The 16019-nt window shown below is 52.1% G+C and overlaps 1 protein-coding gene across 2 annotated transcripts; it reads left to right on the forward strand.

The window, feature by feature from the left end:
- Positions 1-5188: 5188 nt before the first annotated feature.
- On the forward strand, positions 5189-14979 carry Dact2 (dishevelled binding antagonist of beta catenin 2). 2 transcript variants are annotated; one of them, XM_052750757.1, is made up of 4 exons: positions 5189-5335; positions 10930-11062; positions 12098-12376; positions 12921-14979. In XM_052750757.1, exons 1-4 carry the CDS (start codon positions 5204-5206, stop codon positions 14597-14599), a joined length of 2223 nt encoding a protein of 740 aa, XP_052606717.1. In that variant the 5' UTR covers positions 5189-5203; the 3' UTR covers positions 14600-14979. The 2 variants fall into 2 exon arrangements, with proteins under 2 accessions (XP_052606717.1, XP_052606716.1); XM_052750756.1 differs by lacking the exon at positions 5189-5335 and adding an exon at positions 5782-6012.
- Positions 14980-16019: the final 1040 nt, after the last annotated feature.

Here is a 16019-nt window from a genome sequence, read left to right on the forward strand (position 1 = left end):
TGCACTAAAATTATACGGACTTCAGCGCCTCTGGAAGGGTCCAGCATGCTCACACTTGTGCGTGGCTGGGCAGCTCCAGGGACCAACTTCGCCGACTGCACTTTTATTTATCTCTCATCACATGTTGCTATAATAATCAGGGGAAATGCAATCACTCTTACGTGGGAAGAGAAGACGTCTGTGGTGTAGCCCGTCCAGAGCAGGGAGGACATGGCTGCCTTGTGACCCTGACCCCAGCCTCTGAGGCATGACCCTAGCCATGGCCTTCCTCAGGGCCACTCAAACTGAAGGGTGAAAGGAGGAAGAATGCCCATTCACAGGAACCACAGCCAGGGACGATGTCACACAGCCTCTTCACCTGCAGCCTCACAAGCCATCCACTCTTCACAGCGAGCCCCTGACGGCCTCTGTCTACCATGACATGTGACAGAAAGTTCATGAGGCTTGGTGCTGACCACACCATACAGATGACCACAGCAGTAGGGGTCACCATTCATGAAAAATCACATTTAGAGATAGTAACACACTCACACAACACACCTGTAGGGTGAAAGGCAGTTTTATCTGTAATTCAATTATTTTCTTATATAAGGCCAGATATTTATAACAGTGTCCTAAAAAACTGAAGAAAAAAATGGTTAAGTATTACTTATCTGTAGGACACCACATTCTGCTTCTCAAAATAGGAAAATACATGTATATACATGCATATACAGCGCATGCACACAGATACATACACCACATACCGCCGGGACACATATTGCATGTATGTACACACATACGTTAAATGCACAGCACACACATTCACTAGCACACATACATATTACACATGCTTCGCAAGCATGTGTGCATGCATACACACACATATGTACATACATAGCACATGAATACACACATACCATCACATGCATACAGTCGCCATCAACCATAGATTAGTATGACATGCATACACATCTTATGCACGCATGCACAGCCATGCATGTACTGGCACACGTACACTAGTCACCTGTACATACCACATGTGCACAGACACATGTGTATATATGTACCTATACAGTAGACACACATCACACACATGCTTACATAGTGCATTTCCCCACTGCATCCATGGAAGGACAATCCCAGCCCTGAGCCCAGCACAGGCCACCACCTTCCCAAGGTCTTGATAATCACATCTCTCCCCTCAGCTCTGGCATCAAAAAGGAGTCAGGATGGAAATACCGCTGAATCGTACTATCAGATGCAGAACACACAAACAGAAAAGCAATCCTGTTAAGTCTTCGTGTCTGTAATAAATGATCTGGTTCTTTGACAGGACTTTAATGAGGCAGACGCGCACAATGAGGCTTCGTGTCTGTAATAAATTAGAAGCAGACACTGATCTGGCTCTTCCACGGGTCCTTAACATGGTAGAAGCGTAATGTGACTGTGTAAATCAAGTCAAAACATTGGAGTCTGAGGGTCACGGCAGCTGCAGGCAAAGCACACTGGAAATCTCAGCCACGGTGTCAACATTCCTCCTTGTTCCCAGGAACCTCAGGTGGGAGCAGTGTTCACACCTCAGTGACCCCTCACGTGGGGGCAGCTTCTCCGTGGTTCACTCTCGAGGAGGTCCGGTCCTGACACGGCCCTCGGAGACAGGAGCGTGGCAGCTGATAGCCAGACATTCAGTTGCAGTTCGTCCTAGAAAACCAAGAGGCGTGACTTCTTGTAGCCTCTGGGAGCCACGAAGAATCAGTGGAAAGCGGGGTCACGAGTGACAGGGTATATGGTGAACTCGTGGCTGCAGAGCCTGGTAACCAATTAGTGTGTCCACCCTCGCATCCGTGGGTTTTCATGGGCAGGTGGTGCCGTGGGCTCCGGGACCTTCTGGTGAGCATGGGTGCTGATTTCTTCTTTCAGCACAGCTGAATAGTTCCTCCACCTTGGACAGGAGTCCAGCTTGCATTGCTCCCATGGAGCACCTTGAAGATGGTTGCTGCCTTGTTAATCGGGTAGCTGAGATCACCAGTATGCAGTGGTGTGAGCTACCTCTAATGACGTCATCTCCTTGTCCCACAGGGGGGCGCCCCCTCCTGCTGTGGGCAGTGGAAACACATACCCTAGAGCTACTCAGGAAGGAAAGGAGGTGCAACACCCTGGGCTGGGGGTGGGGTGGGTCGTGGATCTGAGCAGCGGTGGTATTTCACGAGATCATTTCACCAGATAAGGAGAGCTGTGCTGATTGACGTGTGAGGCTTGCAAAACTCCGCTTGCCTTCAGCAATACCACAATTACTGATTTAATATGGTTGAGTTACACCATGTGTACAAGGGTGATCTTCACAGTCTTGCTGTGGGAAGAAGAAAGGAAGCAGCCGCCCTCTGTCAGTTGGATGGTGGACGCACGGACCGTACACTGGAATTCTTAGAGGGAAAGTTAGACGGCATTGAAACTGCATGGCACAAACACTGTGAGCACAGAGCACGACTGATGTGCACTAGGAATACAGAAAAGACAGGGTAGACTGATGGGTGGATAGTAAATGCTGTCAGAGACTTTGAGAAGTATACAGAAGAAAGCCGCAGCTCGCGGGGACTAGAAAGAAGACATCAGACGTCTTTACACGTCTACTGTATCTTCCATATTATTCTGGTAATTAAAAAAAAACACTTATACAACACGTTATGCAATGCAAGAAGTTATTTAAGAAGGCCAAGATACAATTTTTAAAATCTGTTCTGGCCAATAAAAAAATAACACTCACCATGTATTTATTTAGTAACGTTACTGAGAGCCGGGCGTGGAGTCTAAGAGACTAAAATATCTCACCAAAGGAAACACAGCTCTCCAGTTCCGATCTCCTCACAGCCCAGTGTGTGTGGGACAAGCAGTGAGCTATAATGGAACTAAAAAGCAAGCTGCGCCATGTTCTGGAAGATGCCCAGCGGAGGGATACTGAGATAGACAAGGAAGGCAAGGCCCTGGAGGGTGGGATGGAAGAAGGTCATACGGGGCAGTCCCTCCTCCGTCCTGGGACGCTGGAAGCCACACAGGGTTTTGAGAACAGAGGGATTAATCAGGTCAGCCCTAGGCTGTCAGGACTACTGGCTGCAGTGTTGGAAGCTACCACGTGGGGGCAGCAAGGAGGCTTGCAGAGTTGGTCCAAGAGGGATCCTGGGGACCACGTAGGCAGACGCAGCTCAGTGCATGGTAGGCCTATCAAGTATTGTAGCTAATATTTAGTAACGTTTAGTTAAGCCTCATCCTATCAACAGAGGTTAGAGGAGAAGCAGAGCGCAGTGTCAGTCTAAGGATGCCATTCACTGTACACCGGACGTGCACACTTATTCAGCCAAGTTGAGTGCGATGTGTCCAAAATTCTTCAGCTCCAATCTCCACAGTTCTTCTGTGAGTGTCCCCAGGCACTTCTTCAAAGCTCTGGACAGGCTCATTTCAAGCCTTTTGGCTACACTGTCAAACTGACTCCCAGGAGTCCCCGCCCTCCATTATACCCACCAGGAACGTGTGAGAACATGGGTTTCTTCATATTCACCAACCATGGGCATCATTAGTCCTTCCTATGTCTGCCCATCTGGTTGGAAGGAAAAGCTTTCCTTGTTTTATAAAGGGTATGCTGTGGGGGCGGGGTTATAGTTACAGGCATTGGCACACAAGAATAAACTGCTGAATTCCATCATGCACCAGCAGTGAATACCTTTTAAAAAAAAAAAAGGAGTTGGAAAACAATTTACAATGTTATAAAAATGAAGCAAATACTCAAAAACAAATTTAACATGGGCACAAACCTTACTGGTAACTGTGGGGCATGGTTGAATAAATGAAAGCAGATCTCATTGTGTGGAAAGGGGCTCATATTTGTACACCGGGGACACTCAACCTTAGGTAACATTTCCCATTGACTGACAAATTCTGAACACTCCCCAACAAAACTTATGCTGTCCTTTTTGCAGAAATTGGCAATGGGACCTGTAAATTCCAGTAGAAATGTGAAGGGCACAGAGCAGGGTGGTGGGAAAGAGCTCACGCGTTCAGACTTCGGAACCCACTGAAAAGCAAGTCGCTGGCACAGTCATGGCCTGGAACAAGGGCTAATATGACAGAAATTCATTCTCTGCATCAGCTGATTCTCCGCAGGGTCCTCCACAGCTGCATGGGGAAGGAATTGCTTCCAGCATTACATGGTTGTAGGACAGTGGGATCCACCTCTGCAGAAGGATGAAAGGGACCCGGGCAGACCAAGGATCAGAGCTCAGAGCTCAGCCGGAGTGGATGAAGAACTTCAGGATATGAGCTAAAACTACAAAAGCTTATTAGGAGACGTCTACAGTAGAATCAGGCAGCGGTTTCTCAGGCATAACACAAAAAGCACGGTGACAAAAGAAAAAAACAGATGCAGTGAAATAAAAATAAAGAGTAAAATTTTAACTGAGCCTGGTGCCGCGGGCCTGTGATCCAGGTACACACAGGAGGCCAGCCTGGTCTACATAGTAAGTTAGAAAGGGCTGCGTAGCGAGACCCTGTCTCAGAACTAAACAAAACAAAAAACAGGGAAGTAAAATAGAAACTTACAGACTGTGGGGGGCTTCAAAATCTGGGAATCCTGTATCTAAGGATTTTGCAGATGGTCTCTGGCAGGGAAAGTGTATGGGGAGTCTCTGGTTACTAAAGAGGTCACGAATTCAAAGCAGGCAGAGTGCCTGGGTGACCATTTCTGCAAGGAAAAGATGCCTAGCCTCCTCCTGCCTCAGGAACTGCTAACTGCCAGCCAGCTGCACTCCACAGCCCCGGGCACTCTGGATGATACAACCTCAGGCGGCGGGTGCGGCTGGCACCTTCCCACCTCTGCTTCGGAGGCAAAGGTGAGCGCTCGGAAGGCAGCCTAGCCTGTCTTCAAAACCTTGAGCACAGTAGTCACCTGTGATTCACTGATTCCTGCCTTAGGTAGGCACTCAAGTGAGAGGAAAATATTCCCACCCAGCCTGTGAGCAAAAATGAGGTGCAATTTCTTCCTAATCAACAGTGGAGAGGCATGGGGGCTACAGCCACACAGTAGAGCAAGCGATTCGGCCAGTCTGGCGGTGCAGAATGGGCGCACCCGGAAGTCTAAGAACAGTAAAAGACCCGGATAGCAGGATTCCACTCAAAACAGTGTCCATTGGAGCCCAGGGGTGGGGGTGAGGGGTTTAGGGAGGTTCTGAGCATGTGTGCAGAGGAGGTGCGGGCGACTGATGATGAGTGTGCAGCTTCCTTCTGGAATCCAGACAGCGTTCCTGAAGTGCCCACCATGGTGAGAGCTGCGCAACTCAGGAACTTACTAGAAGCTTCCTTAAAGGTGCGTGGCATGTGTGCGAGGTAGGGCTCGGTGAACTGAGAAGCAAGCAGAGGTCTCCAGGTACAGGTGTACACGCTGGGGAACCTGGTAGTGGGTTTTCCAGACTAATGAGCTTACAAACAGGAATGTGGTTTTTACAATGTGTTTTTTTTTTCCTTTTAAAATTTAAAAACCTAAACAAACCCTTTCTCCGGCCGTGCCCACGCTGTCTTCTGTCCCTTTGCGGAGGGTCTCAGGCCTTCCCTGAGGAACACACAGGTCCCAGGGGTGCAGGGGCTGGGCTGGGCTAGGGCGCGGCGGGCCGACGGGGCGGGCCGGGGGCGGCCGCTGTGACCTCGGGCGTCGCAAACGCCGCCCTCCGCGGCCAGTGATAGGTCCCACCCCACCTAGGCGACCTGTGGCCGGGGGCGGGGAGACGCGACGGGGACGCGCAGCGCGGTGGTGGTGGAGCGGCCGGGGAGATGTGGGCACCGAGCGGCCCGGGACCCTCGGGCTGGGACCGCCGCAGGGTGGGCGCGCGGCTGCGGGCGGCGCTGGCCGGGCTGCAGGAGCTTCAGGGGCTGCGCGCCACGCAGCAGGCGCGCGTGCGGGGCGCCCTGGGCCTGCACCCCGAGCCCGGGCCCCGCGGCCAGGAGCTGCGGCTGGAGGCGGCGCTGGCCGCGCTGCGGGAGCAGCTGGTAAGGAGCGAGCGGGACGCGGGTGGCCGAGGGGACGTGCTGGGGCGCGACCGGGGCGCAGCTGCGTGGAGTGAGCGAGTGGAGAGGCCCGATGCGCGGCTGCGTGGGGAGCGCGCTACGGGGTGCGTGCTGGGGAGCCGCGCGCAGAGCCTGGTGTTGAATGCGCATCGCCTCTGCGGCTGACACAGCCCTGGTGCGGAGGCGCGCAAGTCGGGCTGGGTGCAGTGTTGTGGTGGTGGGGATGCGTGGACCCTGACCTCATCCCGGGAGCCGGTCAGCCGGCTGCACGGCGTGACCGTGTGCCGCAGGACACTGTTCTGGGTTCGCTTGGGTCACTGGGGAGTCTTGCGGGCTGAGGACGGTCTCGAAGATTTCGTGTCACCTGATCTGTTTAAAAAAAACAAAAACAAAAACGAGTGTCCTCCAGTCTGAGGAACAAGGGAGAGGGAATCGGTGGTGCTTTCTCAGATACCCGCGCCCCATGAGTCCTCCTCTGTAGACCACTGGGGGCCTTCCAGGAGTAGAATTACAACCTGCTTCTAGAAACAGCTCGAGATTTTTTTTTTCAGTACTGCGGTGTGGTGATTTTGTTGTTGGCTTTTGTTGTTGTTATCGTTTGTTTGTTTTTCGAGACAGGATTTTTCTGTGTAGCCTTGACTGTCCTGGAAATCGCTTAGTAGACCAGGCTGACCTCGAACTCAGAGATCCACCTGCCTCTGCCTCCAAAGTGCTGGGGTTAAAGGCTTACATCACCACCGCCCGACACTGCAGGAATTTTAAAATAACAAAATAATGCTCTCGGATGGATGGAGTCGCATCCATAACTCTTAAGTGGGATTTCTTTCACGGTGAAATTTGGATCTGTCCTGTTGAGAGCTGCCTCTTGGTAAAAGTCCAGGATGAAACTGTTGCTTTCCAATCAGCTCTAGCTCAGAATTGTGTTGTTGGGCTTGTGACTAAAGAATCAGGAAGTCCAGCGTCTGAGTCACTCACTCCCCAGGACACCTGGAATCCTCCCTAGGTGACAGAGAGAGGTGGAGAGCTGGCTGAGGGTGGAACCCAGCTACCCAGCTGGCAGCCTCCTCCAGTCTGTGAGGTGCTCAGCTGCCCAGAGGGACATGGCTGGTGTGGGCTGGACTCTGCAAACTGCTGCACCCACACAAGGTCCAAGACATTACAACAGGTGCCTGTGGTCCGAAAGGCTACGCACTCTGCTTCACGTGACCTCAACCAGGCAGGCGCACTGACGGTTACACGCATGACCCGTTCCTTTAAGGTTGATGATTAACTCCGCTTCAGCAATACACAGACCCAATCCGTAAGCCCTCACACTGCAATTACCAGCAGCCTTTGGAGACATCAAACAAGCCTTTTGTTCACACACACACACACACACACACACACACACACACACACACACACGCCTCTGTGAGACCAGAAGGAACACACAGGCTTTGTCGCGAAACTTGGTTCACCGGAAAAGAGAAAAATAGTTGAATTTATGTGGCTTTAACCAGCACTTAGCACTTCAACATTTTTCTTAAGGGGGGTGGGAGGGTGGGGGAGTGGAGCTTAGGAGCAATGATGCTTGTTAAATAATGAAAGGCTACAGTGCAGTCCAGTTAAACCCCAAGGAACTAGAGCTCAGGGCCCTCCCGCTGGCTCACCTGGCCCTCAGTCATCATTCAAGTGTGAAGACAGGAAGAGTCCCGAGTCCTCCTCCGCATTTATTTTGCAGGGATTCTCAAGGAAGGATGGATGGGTTTAGCATTTCTAGGGATTCGCTGTTCATCAGATGGGCTACAGGCCCTGCTAATTGCAGTGTCAAAAGTCACCAAGGGAACTAACTCAGCAGTAGCTGCTTAGGGGAATTTTGTCCACGAGATAAATCAGTGACTCTTAATGGCCTAGAGCAAAAAACAAACAAACAAACAAAAAACAGAGATGATTTCAGCACTTAGCCCTCCCTATTCCAGACTTCTTTGCTGATGAACTCCTGTGTCCTCTGACCCCTGACCCCACCGTCTGCTGCAGGTGGCCCTTTAGGCTGCCGCCATGAGTGTTTTCACTCTGGTAAGTGGGCTTCAGAAGGACAGCTGAGGGGCTGGCACCAGGCCAAGAAGCTGTAACATTCCCTCTTACTTCAGCCATATCCAGAAGAGGTGTCCTGGGACCAGAGGCTGAGGCATACCTATGTGAGGATCATCCTGCAGGGGTGGACTGGTCCTGACTTGTTCTGAAAGTGACAGCATGCAACCGTTCCTTTCCCTGGCAGGCTCAGGCGGTGACGCCACAGGAGCAAGCCACACGGATTCCGTAACTGTCGATGGTGTTTTCCTTGGCCCAAGCAGCTTGCTTTGATGAACACCTTAGGGGGCAGATGGGGGTCAGATGAGAAGCAGATGAGGTTGGGAACAAGGACCTGACAAACTTCTCCAGGGTCACTGTCAATCTCATCCATGAGCCAGTGAGCAGGGCCCTTCACTACGGATTGATTGATGTGGTGTGACGTTTGCAGGAGGCCATCAGGGGGTAATTCATGCATAAAACATTTCCCTTGTTCACTGTTAGCATTCAAGGAGAGGAAGGAAGTGTCTTAGATACCATCTCGACATCCTGAACTTTTTATCCTCCCAATAGACCGTCAAGATTGGTTTTTTTTAATGCTGGGGTTGCAGAGCGGAACTGTCCATGGGGGAAGGCATAACGAATTCAGATCAGGTTCTATGTAATGATGTGAGTCTTTTAAAGGAATCAGCCAGCTCCCTTTTGGTGGCACCATGGAATGGCCGGCCTCGGACATCTGGTGGTCACCAGACTTCACTGGTGAAGGTACGAGGTCTTGTACCTATCCCAGAGCATTACGTAGCAAGAGCCCAGGATCTGCAGGTGTACTGAGTGACTCCACCTTTAGGACTATGATTAGTTCTTCCTTGCACCAGGCCTCTGAGCCGTGGCCCCGCTTTGGGGAATTCTGACTCAAGGGCCCCAGAGCATTCTGGAAACCAGCATGAGGCTTGCAGACCACAGGCAGACTTGGTTCTGGGGAGAGTGCCACCGTCGGGCTTTGTAGCTAGCCATGCTCTGTCCCGGTCACAGTGGCTCTGGCCCTGAAGTTCAGCCTAAGGAACGGTGGTGAAAACTTGAACTAGGGCTAGAAGGGGAGTGTTACTTACAGTGGTATCAATCCGGACGGGGAGCTCACAGCAGAGCCCTGAGGCTTCTAAGGACCCTGGGGTCTTGAGACCTCCACCATTAACTAGAAACTAGCTACTGAGGCTGGCTGGACAGATAGGATCTGCAGAGCAGCTGGTCCCAATGTGCACATAGGGGCCTCTGAAGAAGGGCAGTTGGGATAGATAGATGCTGTCGCTCACTAGACTAGCCCTGGCAGAGGTGCTTGGTGTCTGTGGGCTCCATGGATTTAAGGTAGAATAATATATATATATATATATATATATATATATATATATATATATATATATATTTTACAGGAAAAATCCTTGCCATCCCTTTGGTGGGTCTAAGTATCAGTTTCTAAGTGGGTGGAAAGGGCATGCCTGTGGTCTCTACCCTGGTTGTCTCAGGGAAAGAGTTTGTGATGGAAGCAGGTTCCAGGAAGTTTTACTCAGCTTTGACATGTGTGATTATAGGAGATAGGGCTGCTCTCAGCCGCTCTTCACCCTTCAGACCCTGTGTTAGTGGAGTTAGGGTCAGAGCCTGGGACCTAGCAGCCCTAAAAAGCCAGCGGGGCCACCCGTCCTCAAACAGACGAGTCCTAATGAAGAGTTGTGAAAGGACGTTTGTTCATGGTGTCCACAATGAGAAGAGGTTCAGCGACCCCCAAGTTCATCTTTAGGGTACTGACCTGAGGATCCTTTTAGATGTAAGAGGCAGGCAAGTATGATTCCATCTGGCATTATCTCGGGTGCCTGGAAGGTGGTAGGTGAGTTGTCAGAACTGGGGGAATCTCTTCTGGGGAGACAAGCTTTGGCTCCATCTGGGCCCAGGCTTCAGCATTTTCTTCTCCCCCAGGATTAGCCAGGCTGTGATGGTGCACACCTTTAATTCCAGCACTTGGGGGGCAGAGGCAGGTGGATCTCTGTGAGTTCAAGGCCAGCCTGGTCTACAGAGTGAGTTCCAGGACAGCTAGGACTGTTTCACAGAGAACCCCTGTCTTGAAAAACCAAAAAAAAGAAGAAGAAGAAAAGAAAGAAAAATTCTGGGGAAATTCCAGTTTCTTAGTGTCCATTGTCTCTTTAGAATGTCTTCTTTCCTGTGGGGGCGAGAGCACCGGAGGTGGATCCCACCTCAAGTCAGCTCCTGGGGGTAAAGCTGAAGTTGGCATCTGTGCCAGCCCGGGCCAGCCTCCCACTCAGCTCACCATGACCCTTTGCGAAAGTGCTTGTTCTGGTGAACAGGAAGTCATTCATTCCTGCTGGCAACTTGCTGCTGGTGATTTCCCCTTGGGTAGTTCCCCTCTAGAAAAGTAATGGTCATATTCTTCCACAGATGAGCCATGTCCCTGCGTTTTACTATTTGTTTGCCTTAAACAAATTAAAGGGGAAAAAAAAGTATGCGGCCTACCTGGAAATCTGCACAGTTGAAAAAAAGAAATCAGTTTTTACCAAACACTCAGTCCAGATTAGTTTATGTAGGGGTACACAGAATTCCCCCCACTTCATGTGGACTGCAGTGTGCGTGTGTGTGTGTGTGTGTGTGTGTGTGTGTGTGTGTGTGTGTGTGTGAGACAAATCCTTTGCTGCCCATTCTAGCAAACCCAGGGAGTTGCTTCCCATGAGTTTGGAGTTTTGGAGTTTTCTTCCTGTCCACAATGGCCCTGTTTCAGCCTTGGACCTTAGTTTAGATTTCTGTATTCACATCAGTTTTTATTCTTTCTCTTTTTTTGTATCCCAGTCACGGTTAAGGCGACAGGATGCTGGCCTGAAGACCCACTTGGACCAGCTGGACCAGCAGATAAGTGAACTGCAGCTGGATGTGAGCCGGTCATCCTGCGAGGCCCTGGACAGTGACAGCAGACCCAGCTCAGGTATGGCTAATGATGGCTAGACAGACACTGGAGAACCAGGCTGCCAGGATGCCACCTTCCAGGAAGGCAATACAGCATTCATCATCACCCCTCACTGACCCCATCTGACTTAACATTGTGAACAGTGACCGCTTCAGCCCATGTCCTCAGCTGATCTGACACTTGGGAGGTCCCTTGAGCAGCCTGGGAAGTATACGTGACTGAAGACAGGAAAAAGCTTTAACTAAACATGCGGAAAGAAAAATATAAATATAATAAATATATAAAGTTTAAATATATATATGCTAAAGAGTTTACATACAATATAGTTTTACAGTTTACACATATGTAAACTACCAGTTTATATATTATTAAACACCCCACGAGCTCCTGGTTTTGCTGGATGGTCATGGACCGTGCAAATGACTATTTTACACACCACTTACATCATTGACATCAGTATAACTTGCCAGCTGTTTACACAGGAGGCCCCTCCTTCCCTGTGCTCCATCCCAGAGCTCACAGAAGGTCATTGTTGGCCGTCTTGCTGTCTTGTGTGGCTATGATCACTTTTGCTTTCTCAGTATTCTCCAGGTAAAACTTGGAAACAGGGACCCCTGTGTCTGGGTCACGGTGGTCACAGGTATCTGTGACAGCAAGCCTGCCGTGTCTGGAGTCCCCTTGGCACTCTTGGTACTTGGCTTTTGCAGTCTAGCCTGGATTGTGCTCGGTACCCAGCAGTCCCTGGGGCTGAGGACTCCCAAGAAGGAATGCCCCATGCAGTTGCATGTTAAAGAAAGGAGATGCCTAAAACAAAGGAGGGTCTCCTGAGCACAGCGATAGGGTTCAGGTGAGGTAGGGTCAGTTGTTCCCGTAGCTACTCACAAGGTTACCAGCAAGAATCTGGAACGTTCTTGTTGTGGGCCCGTCCCCAGGCATTCTTACCAGCCCCTCACGCCTTCCTTTGCCAGTAAAAGCAAGAGAAAAGGGCTCTAGGTCTTTGGGGTAGAGCTCACTGGCCAGAGGTGCACTGACCACTATGTCTGCTCTGTCCAGGCTTCTACGAGCTGAGTGACGCTGGTTCCTGCTCCCTGTCCACCTCATGTGCATCTGTTTGCAGTGACCGCCTGTCCCCCTCGCTGGGCAGCTGGCTGCCTGTGTTCCAGCCCTCTAAGTCCAGGTCTGGCATAGGAGACTGGCGCCCCCGCTCTGCTGATGAGACCACTGTCCCTGCATGGAGCCCACAGCCCAGTAGAGAAGACAGCCGGTTCCTGCATGGTTTGGAGGACACAGGCCGCCCAAGGGGCCTGTTCCGACCCAGACCGGTGTCTACAGGTGAGAGGCAGGAGAGGGCAAGAGTGTCATTTGGGTGAGAGGGACAGCAGATGACGGTGCCTGGGCCCATTGGGGAAGAGGCTGACCCCACAAGGAGCCCTTGTGTGTGTGTGTGTGTGTGTGTGTGTGTGTGTGTGTGTGTGTGTGTGTGTGTGTTTTAAATGAACATCCAGAAGCTCTGAAGAAGCATTCAAATCGTTGGACATGCCACATTTAGAGTGAGATTCGAGGCACAAGCACCCCTCATGTTTTCCCGAGAGAAAAAGATGTCGCTTGGACCCCCACACACACACCTGGGCGGTGTGCCAGCCTTAATCTCTCTGTGGTGAGAGTCCCTGCTTTCACTCTCAGGCTGTGGGTTCCCATGTAAGACATTTGTCCCAGGTAGCCTCCAAGCCATGGCTAAGCGAGGGCACTGAGATGATGCTTCTTGCTCGCTGTCACTGAAGAGCAGGGACCAGTACACACAAGAGCTCTAAGTCTCCCTACAGGGAGCAGGGATTGGCCTCTGTATTGGTAATGCTTTTCACGGTCTCTTTCCCAGGCGATCTTGAGCGAGTCCTCCCAGATGACCTGGGGCTCCAGAGAGCTGAGACCGACGCCGCGTCCTCAACCCTCTTCTGCCAGGGGATAGAGGTCCCGGCCCACGCACTGGACCCCAAGTACCAGCGTGATCTGGTGGCCAGGGGTGGCCAGGAGGTGTACCCCTATCCCAGCCCCCTACATGCGGTGGCTCTGCAGAGTCCCCTCTTTGCTCTGCCCAGGGAAGCGCCACGTCTTGACATCTACTCACCTCCCCAGGAGCCTCCTCTGGTCCCTGTTGATCAGAACAGGACTCAGACTGGGCCGATCCATGAGCTGGGCTCAGCCGAAGCCTACATCCACAGGCTCTTGCGTCTGCGGGGCCAAGAGCTCCCTCTGAGCGATGTGGTGCAGGAGCCCGGAAGTGACATGGCTCCTTTCACGCAGAAGCTCTGCGGCCAGAGGCCAGAGAGTGGAGGTCCACTCGAGAAGCTGGCCTGTGGGATGGACAGGGGAGGAATGAGACCAAGTAGGGATGCCGCCAAGGACAGCCTCAAGCCACAGGGGCCTGTGTCCCTTGTGGATGCTGAGCCCCTCAGCAGCTCCCTGAAGGAGGAAACCACACCTTGGAATCCCTGTGTCCGTGGAGACAATACTGTAGGCTCCTCTCTCTGCGCCCAGGCCCAGCAGCCCCACAATGGCTATGGCCAAGGACAAATCCTGTCCCCATCCAGGATGCTGGGCCCTGAGAGTCCCCCTGTGGCCCCAGGGCCCTTTGCCTACCCATCCTGCACCACTGGTGAAACCTCCCCAATGAGGCTGAGGATGGGCTCTCCCCAAGGCAAGGCCATGAAGGTCAGAGGGAGAGTCAGTGACCAAGTGCCCAGGCTGGGGAAGCAGCTCCCCCCACAACCCGAGAGACAGCAGCGGGGCGTCCACGCTGTGTTGCCTCCAGAGTGGGACCCCTCATCCAGGCCCCAGCAGGGAGGGCTCAGCAGGAGGCCCACGCTGGCCAGAGAGCCTCCAGGACGCTCTTGCTCTGAGTCCACCCTCTACCCCGTGCCCTTCTTTGTCCCCCTGGTGGTGGCTCAGCAGGAGGGTTACCCAGCATCCCAAGCTCTGTTCCCCGCGGAGGCATCCCCTCTCAGCTCAGCAGCCAGGAGGAAGCAGCACCGGTGGCAGTCTGCTATGGAGATCTCAGCCAAAGCCCGCTTGGCTGGCCATCCTGGGCCCAGCTCGGGGCCCCCTAGGTCCCCAGCCAGGAGAACAGGTGGGCCCCCCCGGGCCCAGATCAGGCCCACACTTGCCCGTCAGGATGCCTGTGCAAAGAGTGAGTCAGACCCCTCAGAGCACTCAGCAGAGTGCACCTCTCTATTCCACTCGACCATCGCCGAAACCAGTGAGGACGAGGAGGCCAGTGACCACACTGCCAACCGCTTCGGGGACGAGTCCAGTAGCAACGATTCAGAAGGCTGTGTCCAGAGCCGCCGCAGTAGCCGAGGAATAGGCAGTGTGGAGGCTGGGCAGGGGGAGCGGGCCTGGCCTCGGGCGCACCCCCAGCAGTCCCCACGGGCCCCAGGAAGCAGCAGGCCACCCCTGCCCCCTGTGCCCAAATTGTGCCGCATCAAGGCCTCCAAGGCCCTGAAGAAGAAGATCCGCAGGTTCCAGCCAGCGGCCCTGAAGGTCATGACCATGGTGTGAGGCCGGTGTTTGAGGACAAGCCTAGGACCCCAGAAAGTGCAAAATCCTTCCATACCATGTGATGAGCAGACTGAGACTGGTACCACACACTGCGGGGCTGCTTAGGTGTCTCAGTCACCCTCACTGTGGTTGTGAGTTCTCTGGGGTGATTTTCCTTCCAGCCATTTTCATTGCATGATCCCAGCTGCGGCTTTACCCTCCACCATGCTTTGGCTGGTGTGTGGGGAGAGTTCTCTCATGAGGCATTCCAGAGACGGCTTAGATACATCTCATCCTGTTTGGGGGAACCAGGTTTGAATTCAGCTCCACATTACACTCATATGAATAAACACCTGCACGATGCTGGTATAGTACCAAATAAAAGAACCACGTTCCCTTTCTCCTGCAGCCGCTGTCCTGTCTCTCCGCCTTCCTAACGTGGGATGTGTGCTGACCCAAGGGAGGGCAGGCATTTTGAGGGTAAAGTCTGAACTCTGGATTCAACACAGGTGAATTGAGTAGGAAAAATTTTTGGAAAAAGTATTTCTTCCTTTTTTTTTTTTTTCTTTTGTAAAGAAAATTTCTGTTTACTTTTCAAGGATAAGAACCACGGGTTTTTCAACTCAGATGTTCAGTGCTGCAGTTAGAAGGTAGCTTTCTCCTGGATCCATCATGTGTTGCCCTAGAGGGGATAAGGGGGTACATTTCATGGGGTGCCTGCACACTTGGCAGAAGCCTTGAAAATAAGGAGACAGGAAGCCTGGCTGAAAATACTGTTGCAGTGGGTGTCACACTCGGTCTAAATATTCCTGTAGCGAGAGCCGAATACAGGATGAAGGGTGAAGAGAACTGAAATTTGATTAAGGTCTAGAACAAAGACATGCACCTGCCTTGAGAAGGGAGAGCTAGGGGGAGGGAGATAATGAAGGCTTTGGGGGTTTTGGAGCAAAAGAAAGCAAGAGGCTCCCTGTGCAAACCCCTCCACAGTGCAAACATTTCGAACAGGCTGAGGGAACAATCTATGAAAGGCAAACATTCCAGCGTCCACCTTGACTTCCTGCCTGCGCCTCCTGGAATTGCTCAGGCCAGGGCATCTGTCTCCCTCACACTTTCATGGAGTTTAAAGGAATGTTAAAAGCCAGTCGTGACCCCGGGGTTTTATTGTAAAAGGTATTTTTTCCATCACTGACAAAATGCCTGGCAAACTTAAGGAAGGGGAGGTGTGTGTTGGCTCACAGCCTCAGAGGGCTCAGTCGATCACACAGAAGGCGCAGCAAGGCAGCTCAGTTCATATCGTGTCAGGAAGCAGAGAGCATGATGGGATGTGGCCAGAGATAATGTACTCCCAAGGACCACCCTCCAGTGACTCAACTTCCCCAGCCAGGACCCAGCTCCAAAAGTTTTCAGTCTTCCCAAATACCATCACCAGCGGGAAACAAGT

Source organism: Peromyscus californicus, unplaced genomic scaffold (genome assembly GCF_007827085.1).
Source record: "Peromyscus californicus insignis strain IS unplaced genomic scaffold, ASM782708v3 Scaffold_22__1_contigs__length_63687245, whole genome shotgun sequence".
In the NCBI taxonomy this organism is placed as follows: Eukaryota; Metazoa; Chordata; class Mammalia; order Rodentia; family Cricetidae; genus Peromyscus; species Peromyscus californicus.